Below are 15654 nucleotides of genomic sequence, written 5' to 3'. Positions count from 1 at the left end.
TACTCGGTACCGCGCAATGTAACGTTATTGATTGCGCGGGAAATAAAAACACCGTTCGGATTTTAGTGGACAGCGCGTCGCAAAGGGATTTAATTACACTTAATTGTTGTAAGAAATTAAATTTACAACTATTGCCCTCCCCTACAAAATATGTTTATGGAGTAGGTGACTTAACGAATCCTATTGAAGGATATACTAATATTACTTTACGTTCACGTTTGGACGATTCCATTTCTTTTACTATTAAGCCTTTAGTGACTCATCGTATTACCGGCGAGTTACCGTCCGCTACAATTGATTGCGAACGTCTAGAATATTTAAAAGGCATTCAATTAGCCGATTGTTCTTATTCAGAACCTAGTGATATCGACTTATTAGTTGGGTCCGATTTCTTCGCTCGTATAATACGACCAAATATTATTGCCCGTGGTATGAACGAACCCGTGGCTATCGAAACCTTATTTGGGTTTATTATTTACGGTCAGGCTCCGGTTTTATACCCCGAGACTGATATTCACACTTATTGCACATTAGATTACAATAATTCTTTTGAAAAATCCGTTGGTCGTTTTTTCGAATTGGAAGACGTACCTAAAGCGAATATACTTTCGTCGGAAGAACAAGAATGTGAGAATTTTTATTCCGAGACCACCGCGCGTGATCATTGCGGTCGCTACATTGTTGCATTGCCGTTCAAGGATGATCCGAGTAAATTAGGGAACTCGTTACAGGCAGCTACGCGTCGGTATTTATCTTTAGAGCGTAAATTATTATCGAACGTAGATATTCATTCAGAATATCATAGAGTATTTAGTGAATATTTAGAAAAGGGCTATTTAGCACCCATCACAAATAATAATTCGTTTAATTCTCATTATGTCATACCACATCACGTTGTCTTGCGACCTGATAAAAGTACTACAAAATTACGTGTGGTACTCGATGCAAGTATGAAGACATCATCAGGGTTGTCACTCAATGATATGTTGCATGTTGGACCAAATCTTCAAAATGATTTGTTTAAAATTATATTGAATTTTAGACTGTTTCCAATAGCGATCAATGCTGACATTAAACAAATGTTTTTAAGGATTTTAGTGAAAAATGAAGATAGACCGTATCAAATGGTTTTATACCGAGAAAACAATAATCAGCCGCTTCGCTTGTTTCAAGTAACGAGGGTACCATTCGGTTTATGTTGTAGCCCGTACCTCGCAATACGAACGGTTCGTCAATTGATAACCGACGAAGGCTCGCTTTTTCCGGCCGCGGCTCCCGTTGCTGAGCGTGACATATTTATGGATGACCTTGCCACCTCTTGCGGAACCCCTCGCGAAGGCATCGAGTTATCTCAACAATTAGTTGAGTTGTTCCATGCTGGCGGGTTCGATTTAGTTAAATTTTCTAGTAATTCGGTTGAAGTTATGGAAAGCATACCATCCTCCGCTCGGGTCTCGTCTGATGTCGAGTTCAGCCCTGACGATTCGATAAAAATATTAGGCCTACGGTGGCTACCGTCTGAAGATGTTTTTGCGTTCACAGTAAACATTCGTGAATGTGAATGCACGAAACGTAATATTTTATCCACTATTGCCCGAATATGGGACTTAATGGGATTGGTGGCCCCAGTCACTCTACTGGGAAAATTAATTATTCAATCATTGTGGAGTGAACACATTGATTGGGATGAAAAGCCACCACAAAAAATAGTTTCTTTGTGGCGCCAAATTGAGTCGGAATTACATGTTCTGGAAACCGTTAAAATTCCGCGTTTTGTAGGATACGACCCACAGTGCGTTGTTAGTGTCTTAGGCTTCGCGGACGCTTCCGAGAAAGCCTATGGTGAAGTCATTTATCTTCATATTTATTTTCCGAATGAAAATAAATTCTTAACTAATTTAATTTGTGCTAAATCTAGAGTAGCTCCTATACATACCGTTTCATTGGCTAGATTAGAACTTTGCGATAATTTAATTTTAGCTAAATTAATGCGTTCAGTTATCGAGACATATTCGCAGCGTATAAAAATTAATAATATTTATGCATTCACGGATAGCATGGTAGCTTTAGCATGGATCAATGCACCAGCATCTCGTTGGCATACGTTTGTGGCGAATAGGGTTGCTAAAATTCAAACCCTGTTGTTGCCTAGTAACTTCTATTTTATATCAGGTAAAGAAAATCCTGCCGACTGTTTGTCGCGTGGCCTTACTCCAGCACAACTGGCTGCTCATCCACTGTGGTACCATGGTCCGCGCTTTGCCGATCTGCCTATGTCCCAGTGGCCTATTAGCGAATATAATCAGACTACTGATATTGATGTCCCTGAAAGAAAGCCTACTGTTTTAGTTTCAGTAGATAAGATTGAGCTTCCTCTTATACTTTCTCTTGCATTAAGAGTTTCGTCTTGGAATAAATTAATTAGAATTGTAGTTTATATATTACGGTTTTTGAAGAAATTACCCAAAACCTTTCAAGTTACCCATTTAGATTACGCGGAATTAACAATTATAAAGGAATTGCAACGTTATTACTTTCATGATGAATTCAGTAAAATACAGTGTAATAAAACATTGTCACCTGCCTTTCAAAAATTGAAAGCGTTTGTGCATAATGGTATTTTTCGCGTCGGCGGACGTTTGAGTAATGCCGATTTGCCCTACGATAGTCAACATCCTATATTACTTCCCCCACGTGATCATATTGTAAATTTAATAATAGATCATTATCACCAAAAATATTTGCATACTGGACCTCAATTATTAATGTCAATATTACGTCAAAAATATTGGATATTGTCTGCTCGAAATATTGTTCGTAAACGAGTACAATTATGTAATATTTGTTTTAAATTTAAACCTAAAAATGAATTTCCTGCAATGGCAGATTTGCCTGCAGCCAGAGTACAGGAAGCTAAGGCATTCTTTCACACCGGAGTCGACTATGCGGGTCCCTTACGCGTTATTCCTTATCGTAAGCGTGGTGTTCGTAGTCAGAAGGCCTACATTTGCCTTTTTGTGTGCCTCGTCACTAAAGCGGTGCATATAGAATTGTCGAGCGACTTAAGTACAGAATCATTTTTAAATTCTTTTAAACGTTTTATAGCACGACGTGGCCCCATTAAATTCGTTTATAGTGATTGCGGTACTAATTTTATTGGCGCCAAGTCATACTTGGAAGAAATATACAAATTAACGTCATCACAAGAATATAATAATAAGCTAACATCAGAGCTTTTAGGCAATGCAATTGAGTGGAAACTTAATCCACCTGCATCTCCACACTTTGGTGGTATATGGGAAGGTAATATTCGGAGTGTAAAAATGCATTTGCAAAAGGTAGTTGGTCTTCAGCTACTTACTGTAGAAGAAATGAATACCCTCTTAACGCAGATCGAGGCGGTGCTGAATACCAGGCCTCTGTCTGCCCTTAGTTCAGACCCTTCTGAGCCGTTGCCATTAACCCCGGCTCATTTTCTAACTTTAACGCCCTTAAAGTCGTTTCCTTCTGAATCGATTCCTAGAGATGTGAATATTATAGACAGGAAGCGTATGATTGACAGTCTATTGCAGTCATTCTGGAGACGATGGAAGTTAGAGTACTTAAATACATTGCAGTGTCGTAATAAATGGTTGAGCAATACGTCACAAATTATAGAAGGTACCATTATATTGTTGTACTCAGATAATAGTCCACCTTTAGATTGGCCTCTGGGTATAATTGAAAAGATATTTCCCGGTAAAGACGGGGTTGTGAGGGTTGTCGATGTACGTACTAAGTCCGGTGTATATCGCCGACCGGTAGTCAAATTATATCCACTTCCATCTCAATAATTACATACAGTCCACTTAGTATTAACATAAAATAATAGTAGCTTAAAATAAAAATTAGATTATTATATTAAATAAGTCAATAGTTATAAGTAACATTGTTGTTCCATCAAACTGGGGGGCATGTTTAGGCCAAATATGCCTAAAGGGTTTTTATAAATAGTGAAACAGTCACCGCATTAATTAATTAATTTACTAATGAATTAAATATTGTGGGTGCACAAAGAGTTGCACTAATTCCTTCTCTTTCCTACCTGCACCCTATCCCTCCCACTTACGGAGTAGCGCGAGCGCAGCGGATCGATGCGTTCCGCGAGGAGTAATTACTTAGTTAGTATTGAAGGCGTACTGAACTTGTATTGATCAAGTATTGAACTTGTCAACGCGCGCCGTGATAACTCATTAATCGTCTCCTTACGTGTAATCTCGTGATCAAGTGTCTTGTGATCCCTTGTTTCATCATTATCGAATTCGGGAAGGAAGAGTGACCACTCAAAGAAAACGTCTACAAAATAAAGAGGGAAATTCGCGACCCGGCACGTGGTGGAAGAATCGCTGCTGCTCTGGTAAGTCCTCCTGTCTTATTTCCTTACACCGGCTTCCTAATTAAAATTTTCACCTAGATCCAGCGCATACACATTTTTTGGTGTGTACCAAAAAATGTGTATGCGCTGCGCTCGCGCTACTCCGTAAGTGGGAGGGATAGGGTGCAGGTAGGAAAGAGAAGGAATTAGTGCAACTCTTTGTGCACCCACAATATTTAATTCATTAGTAAATTAATTAATTAATGCGGTGACTGTTTCACTATTTATAAAAACCCTTTAGGCATATTTGGCCTAAACATGCCCCCCAGTTTGATGGAACCCAGTTCTTTCAACCAACCTAATTAAGTTAAAAGGTAATTAAAGTTAATTGTACAACAATGTTACTTATAACTATTGACTTATTTAATATAATAATCTAATTTTTATTTTAAGCTACTATTATTTTATGTTAATACTAAGTGGACTGTATGTAATTATTGAGATGGAAGTGGATATAATTTGACTACCGGTCGGCGATATACACCGGACTTAGTACGTACATCGACAACCCTCACAACCCCGTCTTTACCGGGAAATATCTTTTCAATTATACCCAGAGGCCAATCTAAAGGTGGACTATTATCTGAGTACAACAATATAATGGTACCTTCTATAATTTGTGACGTATTGCTCAACCATTTATTACGACACTGCAATGTATTTAAGTACTCTAACTTCCATCGTCTCCAGAATGACTGCAATAGACTGTCAATCATACGCTTCCTGTCTATAATATTCACATCTCTAGGAATCGATTCAGAAGGAAACGACTTTAAGGGCGTTAAAGTTAGAAAATGAGCCGGGGTTAATGGCAACGGCTCAGAAGGGTCTGAACTAAGGGCAGACAGAGGCCTGGTATTCAGCACCGCCTCGATCTGCGTTAAGAGGGTATTCATTTCTTCTACAGTAAGTAGCTGAAGACCAACTACCTTTTGCAAATGCATTTTTACACTCCGAATATTACCTTCCCATATACCACCAAAGTGTGGAGATGCAGGTGGATTAAGTTTCCACTCAATTGCATTGCCTAAAAGCTCTGATGTTAGCTTATTATTATATTCTTGTGATGACGTTAATTTGTATATTTCTTCCAAGTATGACTTGGCGCCAATAAAATTAGTACCGCAATCACTATAAACGAATTTAATGGGGCCACGTCGTGCTATAAAACGTTTAAAAGAATTTAAAAATGATTCTGTACTTAAGTCGCTCGACAATTCTATATGCACCGCTTTAGTGACGAGGCACACAAAAAGGCAAATGTAGGCCTTCTGACTACGAACACCACGCTTACGATAAGGAATAACGCGTAAGGGACCCGCATAGTCGACTCCGGTGTGAAAGAATGCCTTAGCTTCCTGTACTCTGGCTGCAGGCAAATCTGCCATTGCAGGAAATTCATTTTTAGGTTTAAATTTAAAACAAATATTACATAATTGTACTCGTTTACGAACAATATTTCGAGCAGACAATATCCAATATTTTTGACGTAATATTGACATTAATAATTGAGGTCCAGTATGCAAATATTTTTGGTGATAATGATCTATTATTAAATTTACAATATGATCACGTGGGGGAAGTAATATAGGATGTTGACTATCGTAGGGCAAATCGGCATTACTCAAACGTCCGCCGACGCGAAAAATACCATTATGCACAAACGCTTTCAATTTTTGAAAGGCAGGTGACAATGTTTTATTACACTGTATTTTACTGAATTCATCATGAAAGTAATAACGTTGCAATTCCTTTATAATTGTTAATTCCGCGTAATCTAAATGGGTAACTTGAAAGGTTTTGGGTAATTTCTTCAAAAACCGTAATATATAAACTACAATTCTAATTAATTTATTCCAAGACGAAACTCTTAATGCAAGAGAAAGTATAAGAGGAAGCTCAATCTTATCTACTGAAACTAAAACAGTAGGCTTTCTTTCAGGGACATCAATATCAGTAGTCTGATTATATTCGCTAATAGGCCACTGGGACATAGGCAGATCGGCAAAGCGCGGACCATGGTACCACAGTGGATGAGCAGCCAGTTGTGCTGGAGTAAGGCCACGCGACAAACAGTCGGCAGGATTTTCTTTACCTGATATAAAATAGAAGTTACTAGGCAACAACAGGGTTTGAATTTTAGCAACCCTATTCGCCACAAACGTAGGCCAACGAGATGCTGGTGCATTGATCCATGCTAAAGCTACCATGCTATCCGTGAATGCATAAATATTATTAATTTTTATACGCTGCGAATATGTCTCGATAACTGAACGCATTAATTTAGCTAAAATTAAATTACCGCAAAGTTCTAATCTAGCCAATGAAACGGTACGTATAGGAGCTACTCTAGATTTAGCACAAATTAAATTAGTTAAGAATTTATTTTCATTCGGAAAATAAATATGAAGATAAATGACTCCACCATAGGCTTTCTCGGAAGCGTCCGCGAAGCCTAAGACACTAACAACGCACTGTGGGTCGTATCCTACAAAACGCGGAATTTTAACGGTTTCCAGAACATGTAATTCCGACTCAATTTGGCGCCACAAAGAAACTATTTTTTGTGGTGGCTTTTCATCCCAATCAATGTGTTCACTCCACAATGATTGAATAATTAATTTTCCCAGTAGAGTGACTGGGGCCACCAATCCCATTAAGTCCCATATTCGGGCAATAGTGGATAAAATATTACGTTTCGTGCATTCACATTCACGAATGTTTACTGTGAACGCAAAAACATCTTCAGACGGTAGCCACCGTAGGCCTAATATTTTTATCGAATCGTCAGGGCTGAACTCGACATCAGACGAGACCCGAGCGGAGGATGGTATGCTTTCCATAACTTCAACCGAATTACTAGAAAATTTAACTAAATCGAACCCGCCAGCATGGAACAACTCAACTAATTGTTGAGATAACTCGATGCCTTCGCGAGGGGTTCCGCAAGAGGTGGCAAGGTCATCCATAAATATGTCACGCTCAGCAACGGGAGCCGCGGCCGGAAAAAGCGAGCCTTCGTCGGTTATCAATTGACGAACCGTTCGTATTGCGAGGTACGGGCTACAACATAAACCGAATGGTACCCTCGTTACTTGAAACAAGCGAAGCGGCTGATTATTGTTTTCTCGGTATAAAACCATTTGATACGGTCTATCTTCATTTTTCACTAAAATCCTTAAAAACATTTGTTTAATGTCAGCATTGATCGCTATTGGAAACAGTCTAAAATTCAATATAATTTTAAACAAATCATTTTGAAGATTTGGTCCAACATGCAACATATCATTGAGTGACAACCCTGATGATGTCTTCATACTTGCATCGAGTACCACACGTAATTTTGTAGTACTTTTATCAGGTCGCAAGACAACGTGATGTGGTATGACATAATGAGAATTAAACGAATTATTATTTGTGATGGGTGCTAAATAGCCCTTTTCTAAATATTCACTAAATACTCTATGATATTCTGAATGAATATCTACGTTCGATAATAATTTACGCTCTAAAGATAAATATCGACGCGTAGCTGCCTGTAACGAGTTCCCTAATTTACTCGGATCATCCTTGAACGGCAATGCAACAATGTAGCGACCGCAATGATCACGCGCGGTGGTCTCGGAATAAAAATTCTCACATTCTTGTTCTTCCGACGAAAGTATATTCGCTTTAGGTACGTCTTCCAATTCGAAAAAACGACCAACGGATTTTTCAAAAGAATTATTGTAATCTAATGTGCAATAAGTGTGAATATCAGTCTCGGGGTATAAAACCGGAGCCTGACCGTAAATAATAAACCCAAATAAGGTTTCGATAGCCACGGGTTCGTTCATACCACGGGCAATAATATTTGGTCGTATTATACGAGCGAAGAAATCGGACCCAACTAATAAGTCGATATCACTAGGTTCTGAATAAGAACAATCGGCTAATTGAATGCCTTTTAAATATTCTAGACGTTCGCAATCAATTGTAGCGGACGGTAACTCGCCGGTAATACGATGAGTCACTAAAGGCTTAATAGTAAAAGAAATGGAATCGTCCAAACGTGAACGTAAAGTAATATTAGTATATCCTTCAATAGGATTCGTTAAGTCACCTACTCCATAAACATATTTTGTAGGGGAGGGCAATAGTTGTAAATTTAATTTCTTACAACAATTAAGTGTAATTAAATCCCTTTGCGACGCGCTGTCCACTAAAATCCGAACGGTGTTTTTATTTCCCGCGCAATCAATAACGTTACATTGCGCGGTACCGAGTAGAATAGTATGACCAGGCGATTGTGCGCGCGGTACGTCGGCGCTCGGATTAATGGCACACAAAGAAATAGATTGTGGCGATAACATTATTGGCAAAGCTGGCATTTGTTATCCGTTCACTCAGTATTTTCGAGTGAGGTTCGCGATTTAATTCAGACGTAAAATGAAGAAGTGAATGATGACTCCGTGAACATTGCGTACACGTCGATTTAGAAGTACAGTGACGAACTGTGTGTTCTTTACTTAGACAATTGACACAGCCTTTATTTAATTTAATAAAATCAAAACGCTCCGTGGGCGATAATGCATTAAATTTCTTACAAAACCGCAACTGAAAATGTTCGGTATTACCACAGCAATAGCATTTGTTTTGATCTTTAATAACAAAAGTCTTACTAATTTTATTATAATTATTACTATTGGGACGAGAAGTTGAAAAGGACGTACTATTCTTTACCGACTTGTAACTAGACTGCCTCGTACCTACAATATTATTAGCTCGTTGTAAAATATGTGACTGATTACGAATAAAGTCTATAAATTGCGAACATGATGGAAGTTTAACTGAAGTACCGTGATGCATTTCAAACGATTTCAAAATATTTAAGCCAACCTTTTTTGAACCTAAATGAATAAAAATAAAATCTTCCAAATTATCTAAATTTAATTGTTTTAACGAACTAATTAGAGATGAATATTTATCTATGAAGTTATCTAGACTATTAGAACAATCTTCGTTAACGGAAGGTAAGTTTAACAGCTTATCGAAGTACGATGCAGCCAGTACGCGTTTGTCGTTATATTTATTAATTAATGTCTGCCAGAGAACCGAATAGTTTTCAGCCGTTGGCATAAAACCCTGACAAATAGTTAATGCCTTTCCCGTTAATTTACCCATTAAATATTGAATTTTCTCACTATCATTTAGTTCTATATTTTCGTGAATACTTGACTTGAATGTTTCATAAAATATAGGCCAATTTTCTAATTCGCCATTAAAAGACATTAATTCAAGCCTCGGTAATTTTGGGCTTGACTTGTGAAACGCCATTTTGGTTTCACAGGTATTGGGACGCGATGACAACTGCGAGTATTTGAATCTAACAGACGCATATAGGTCTTCAAAAGCGAGCATGGCTGCATAATTTGGCTCACCAGCGTTTACTTCTGAAGCTAACAACTCATTACGTTCGTCTAATGTACGTACAAAGTCCGATCGAATAATGTCGATCGTACTAGCCTTAGACAAAAATGTGTCTATTTTATCGGCAGTATCCAACTTCGCAATACTATCGTAAATATCCTGCATACGTGTAAAGTAGGCCTTTACTTTAATTTCTAACCTACGTAAATTACGGTCAAATATTTGTTCTTGTGATTTAGAAGTGGCCATCGTTAATTAGATATCTACTGATTGATGTAATGTTAAGTAAGTAACAGTGAAACAGCCAACGTATTAAGTATTAACAATTTAATATGGCGGCCGACTAACAGAATTAACAAATTTAATTAAGTTAGATATCCCTGGCCGAAGTGACCAAAAATCTCTTAATTGGGATAAAAATCGTAACTGTCATTGACTTTTCTGTCCCAATAAACTTATCGACGGTAACTCACCTTATCCGTACACGCTGTCTGTCAATGGGACTACGTATAGCTTACCTGCGATAAAAGTTTGTATGGAAATTGCGATTCACGCGTCCCAATATAAGGCGATACGAGTGACTTATTGGGTATATTGGGACAGCTTCAGATTGTTGACAGCTAATTACTAGCAGTAGAAGGTAGACAATTATCTCTAGATAGATCTGTAGATAGTATATTGGGAACAGCCGTAAGTGGCTTGACACGATATTGCCATCGCGAACTCGCTAAATAAATTTTATGTAGGCAAGTGAAACTGCAATCCTTCAAATTATTTTTAGGGTTCCGTAGCCAAATGGCAAAAAACGGAACCCTTATAGATTCGTCTGTCTATATGATACTACTGTCATAGATATGTCTGTCTGTGTGTCCGTCCGTATATCACAGCCACTTTTTCCCAAAACTATAAGAACTATACTGTTGAAACTTTGTAAGTAGATGTATTCTATTAACCACATTAATATTTTCACACAAAAATTGAAAAAAACAATGTTTTGGGGGTTCCCTTAGAACTGAAACTCAAATATTTTTTTTTCATCAAACCCATCTATGGATAGGTCTTCTATGATATTAAGGTTTCTTATATATTTTTTTTCTAAACTGAATAGTTTACGCAAGAGACACTTCCAACGTGGTAAAATGTGTCCCCTGTAACTTCTAAAATAAAAGAATGAAGTAAATTGGACAAGGTTCAATTAACCCCATTCCGCGACCTTCTCAAGAGAGGACTCGATAGAAGACACAAGTTTCTCCCGGCACTGGTCAACAATTTCCCGAGAGAGACCTGCATGGCCCGTGTATACGGCATCACCAGTGCTGTCGTCTGCATAGCAATGTATGTTGGAAGTGTCCAACATATCATTGATATGCAGAAGAAACAGCGTGGGAGATAGCACACAGCCTTGCACTCCAGCGTTCACGGGCTTCGGGTTCGTGCAATAACCGTCGACAACGACCTGTATGCTGCGCACAATGAGAAAGTTGGAGGTCCACTTGCATAAGCTCTCGGGAAGCCCATAGCCCATGTGCCATATACGATCGAAGAATTTCGCTATATCCAGGCTAACTGCCAGGCCTTCCCCCTTGCTTTCAACTGCCGACCGACCATGGCGACAGCCGTACTGTCGGTCGTTGATCAACTGGTGACCCTCTACGTATACCCAGAGCTGGCGGCTAATTATGCTCTCCATGATTTTGGGGAGCAGGGAGGTAATAGCAATAGGCCTGTAGTTTGCCGGATCCGAACTGTCTCCATTTATTGGATCGGATGGACAAGGGCTGACTTCCATGAGTCAGGGACTACGCCTTTGGAATAAGAGTGCCGGAATAAACGCGTTAGCACCGGCGTCAACTCAGGGGCACACCATTCTAAGCACGATTGAAGAAATGCCATCCGGCCCAATCGACTTCCTGACGTCCAGCGAAAACAGAGCTCGCTCGACAGTTTTCTGTCTGAACTGTACTTCAGGCATAGAGCTCTGACACCCCGGGATGGTACAGCGGTGTTTTTCCGTTGTCGTCAAGACTCAAGAGTCGAGTTGGAGGCGAAAAGAGCGCACAGCAGATCGGCTTTCTCTTTTGCCGTATGGGCCAGAGTGTCATTCCTCATATGCAACGGCTGGTTGTAATTACCAAGAGCAGCTTTCGACAACGACCAGAACTTGCGTGTTACAGTCGGGTAACTGGAAAGCTGCTCGCCGATTTTGACGACGTGATTTGACTTCGCACGGGCAATTGGCCGCTTAAAAAGGACGGTTATATTTCCTCTAGAGAACTTTGCAGTTCGGATCCTTCGAGCCCAATGCCGCGACCCAAGTTCGATACGCCTGTTATTTGCAGTCAGATGCTGCTTTAACTGACGCATCTAACCAGGGCTGTGATCTACCACCGATCGGTAGTACAGAGCTTGGTATAGACATATCCATGCTCTGCAGTATCACATCGGCTACTGCAACGGCGCAGGCACTAGGATCATCCGAAGGGAAACAAACCTTGCCAGGTTTGTTTCCCTTCCAAGGGTAGGATTCAAAAAACGAACGCATCCTAACCCAATCTGCTGACTTGTAGAGCCAAACGCGGCGGGTCGCTGGTGGTCTGCGACGTTGGCGTCGGATAGACACTACACTCCTGACCAGGCAATGGTCGGACGTTCCGAGAGGGGTGTCGACAGACACCTGGTAACTATCGGGATGTGTAGTCAGCAGAAGATTCAATAAGGACGGCATGTGGCTATCCACACCCGGGAGCCGCGTTGGCGACTCAACTAATTGGGACAGACCATACGCCAATGCGAAACTATGCACAGATCGCCTTGCGCAGTCTGTGGAACGTGATCCAAGCCATTCGACATTGTGCCCGTTGAAATCACCCAAGATTACGATTTCAGCGCAAGCACGTCGTCAATTGCCGCTTGAACGCAGCCCATAAGATGATCGGTTTCTGCGTTACCACTATGGGACCTGTAGACACACGCATAGATACGGACGCGGTCTAAATCTACGCGGAGCCAGAGAGTAGACAGGTCCCTACCCTCAAATTTGCCGAGACGGCGACAGCAGATATCCACCCTAACGTACGCGCATACCCCGGCATGAGGCAAAAAATTATGGAATGGCCACCGGTCCTCGACACTAACCCATGCGAAACATAGCGGCACTAGGCCGCTACTTCACGCTGGAATTCTGTGCGAGTGTGGTAATAACCCGGATGAGTCTGGCCCGATTGTGCTGACGTCATAAGACGGCAGCGTGACTCTCCCACATTTAAAAAGCCCGTAGTCGCCTCTTACGACACCCTTGGGCCTGGGACTCCCGTATTCTTTTTACGCCCCGGTGAACGCACAGGCCAAAAGATGAGAGCTCATTTGCACTGTATGATTTTGTGCAAAGTTTTTTAACTTTACATTTAAATAATTTCATATCATTTTCTTTTGTTTATAACTTTTATATTATGTTACTTCCTGCTATGCAGCCCTACATGGGCGTGTCCGACTCGCACTTGGCCGCTTCTTTATTGTATCATTTTCGCTTAATTTCCTTCATTAAACTATAAAGCGTAGGTAATAAGTTGATGCTTATAACTTTTACTCAGCTAAGCCACACCTAAAATGACGAGACTTCTACCAGCAACTTTTTTGGGTGGAATCCATTCTTATCGCCCTTATTAGTAGTCAATATTTCACGAAAGATTGACCAAATGTGATAGTTTATGCAAGAGTAGGTACCAGACAAGTTGATATTTGCAATATAAAGAAATGTCAACAGTTTGGAGCACTTTCGTAACTATAAATTGTCTTGCAACTTTCCATTAGAGATCCACTAATGAAGAACTTGATGTTGGTAATTTCTTGTACTTTTGATCTTACATAATTTATACATCGAGATAGTCTCTTGCTGTTAGATAACCACTAAAAAGTTTTAATACTTTAGTGCGCGTGACAAGCTACTTCTTACACTCGCGATTTGTGTTAGAGCAATGCACGCATTGCTCACAATGGAGGTTACCTTTAAACTCAATTTTTTTCGACTTTTTCGCAGCTGTCATAGTCTATCTAGACGTATAAGTGATCTAAGCTCTTTATATAGTCTGTTTCGGACTTATATAATTAAATGAGTGATTTCATTTGACTTTCCAGACGACATATACAAACGTAAAAGTGAGAACGACGACCCTGATTTGTTTCATATTCCAGTGCAAAATTATAAAGAGGTTTGTAAACACCAGTTATACAAATAAAACTGAAAACAAAATATTATTAACGATGCGGGACTCGAACCCGCGACCTCTCGCGTTCCATGCAAGCGCTCTTTCCAACTGAGCCAACCGTTCGAGTGACGTATCGTTATCAAATATTGTATGCTTTGTTCAACTCTCAGGTTGTGGCTTCAACTACAGGATTTTTATTTATTTCTTATTTGTCAATATTAAATATATTATATTAAAAAAAAATCAGATATTTCTTGTTTCCAATAATTATATTATATGTTTGTTAAATTATAAAAGAAAATATTTGGTTTCACTAGAAATTATTTATTGGAACACTACTGAAAAAGAAATCCATTGTATTTGGCAAATAGTAAGGCGCCAAGAGACCTCCACTCCTTTTACGACGAGGCCCTCCAGACCTCTAAATCCGACAGCGGAAACGTGGCCAAACCTCGTGATCACGCGTTTCAATTGAAAACTATGAACGCCATTCCATTTAAATGTTGTTATTAAGCCCAACGTAGATCTTATTTTAAAAAGTTTTTATTTGACTTTTGATTTATTTTATTACTGAATACTATGTGGAAAAACAATGTAATTATTTCGCTTTTACACGCATAAAATTAGCAATCTTCTTGCCAGAACTGATAAATCGAAATCGCAGTGAATCCCGATGCCTTACTTTTACAAAAACTCTCATCCGGAAATTGTCCTGTTTTAGATACCATCAGAAACATTTACAAAATATATGAAAGAAGATTACGACGAACTACACCGCTCGTGTCCCGGTCTGTTCTGGGATACTGTAAGTTTTACATGATTAATTTTAAAAAGCTCCATGTATTTGATAGTAATATTAGTATCTAGTATATTAGAAATGACATTTAAAAGTAAAGGAATCAATTTTGAGAAAATAAATGCCTTTTATGATGTCAGTTTGCTATAAATGTTTTATTCAATAATAATGGTAAAAGTAGTATTTTGAAGATATCTAAAAATACGGGGTGTACCTTTTTTAAGATAAATTACAAATTTATGTTACTTAATGACACACACATGCTTATAAAAATTATTTTCTACTTTTTAGTTTGGTTTTCTTTAAAATTAGCACAAAAAACATTAAGCTTCTTCCATTTGACCGCATACAACGAAGAGCGGCTCGAATCATCGACGATCAAGTCATCCCCGATCGGCTTGATTCTTTGGCGTTGCGTAGAGATGTGGGTTCTCTCTGCATCTTCTACCGCATTTACCACGGGGAGTGCTCCGAAGAGCTAGCATCTTGCCAAGCTCAGCCACTTTGTGGAATCAGTTACCGGCTGCTGTTTTCCCGAACCGATACGACTTAGGGCATAGCAGATTCCAGCGGCCGAATTCCACCATCGGACATTACGTGCAAAGTACCATCCGCATCACGTAGACCACAACCGCGCGTTTTGTTCGAAATTTCTTGCCTCGCACAGCCACTTCGTGGAATCAACTACCGGCAGCGGTCTTCCCGAACACTACTTAATACGACTTAGGGACCTTCAAGAAAAAAGCATACTCCCACCGGCCGTATGGCCCAAAGGCCGGCAACGCATTTCTTGACACACCTGTTGTTGCGGATGTCCATGGGCGGTTGCC

The 15654-nt window shown here is 39.6% G+C and overlaps 1 protein-coding gene across 1 annotated transcript in view; it reads left to right on the top strand.

Moving 5' to 3' along the window:
- LOC126977353 (uncharacterized) overlaps nucleotides 1-15654 on the top strand; it is a 45318-nt gene that overhangs the window by 28038 nt on the left and 1626 nt on the right. The window contains exons 17-18 of the mRNA XM_050826121.1: nucleotides 13958-14031; nucleotides 14750-14833. Coding sequence (XP_050682078.1) covers nucleotides 13958-14031; nucleotides 14750-14833 — 158 coding nt within the window. The remainder of the gene's footprint in view (nucleotides 1-13957; nucleotides 14032-14749; nucleotides 14834-15654) is intronic.

This window comes from Leptidea sinapis, chromosome 45 (genome assembly GCF_905404315.1).
Source record: "Leptidea sinapis chromosome 45, ilLepSina1.1, whole genome shotgun sequence".
In the NCBI taxonomy this organism is placed as follows: domain Eukaryota; kingdom Metazoa; phylum Arthropoda; class Insecta; order Lepidoptera; family Pieridae; genus Leptidea; species Leptidea sinapis.
The sequence above is the reverse complement of the archived record's forward strand: the minus strand, read 5'-3'. Positions and strand labels throughout refer to the sequence as shown.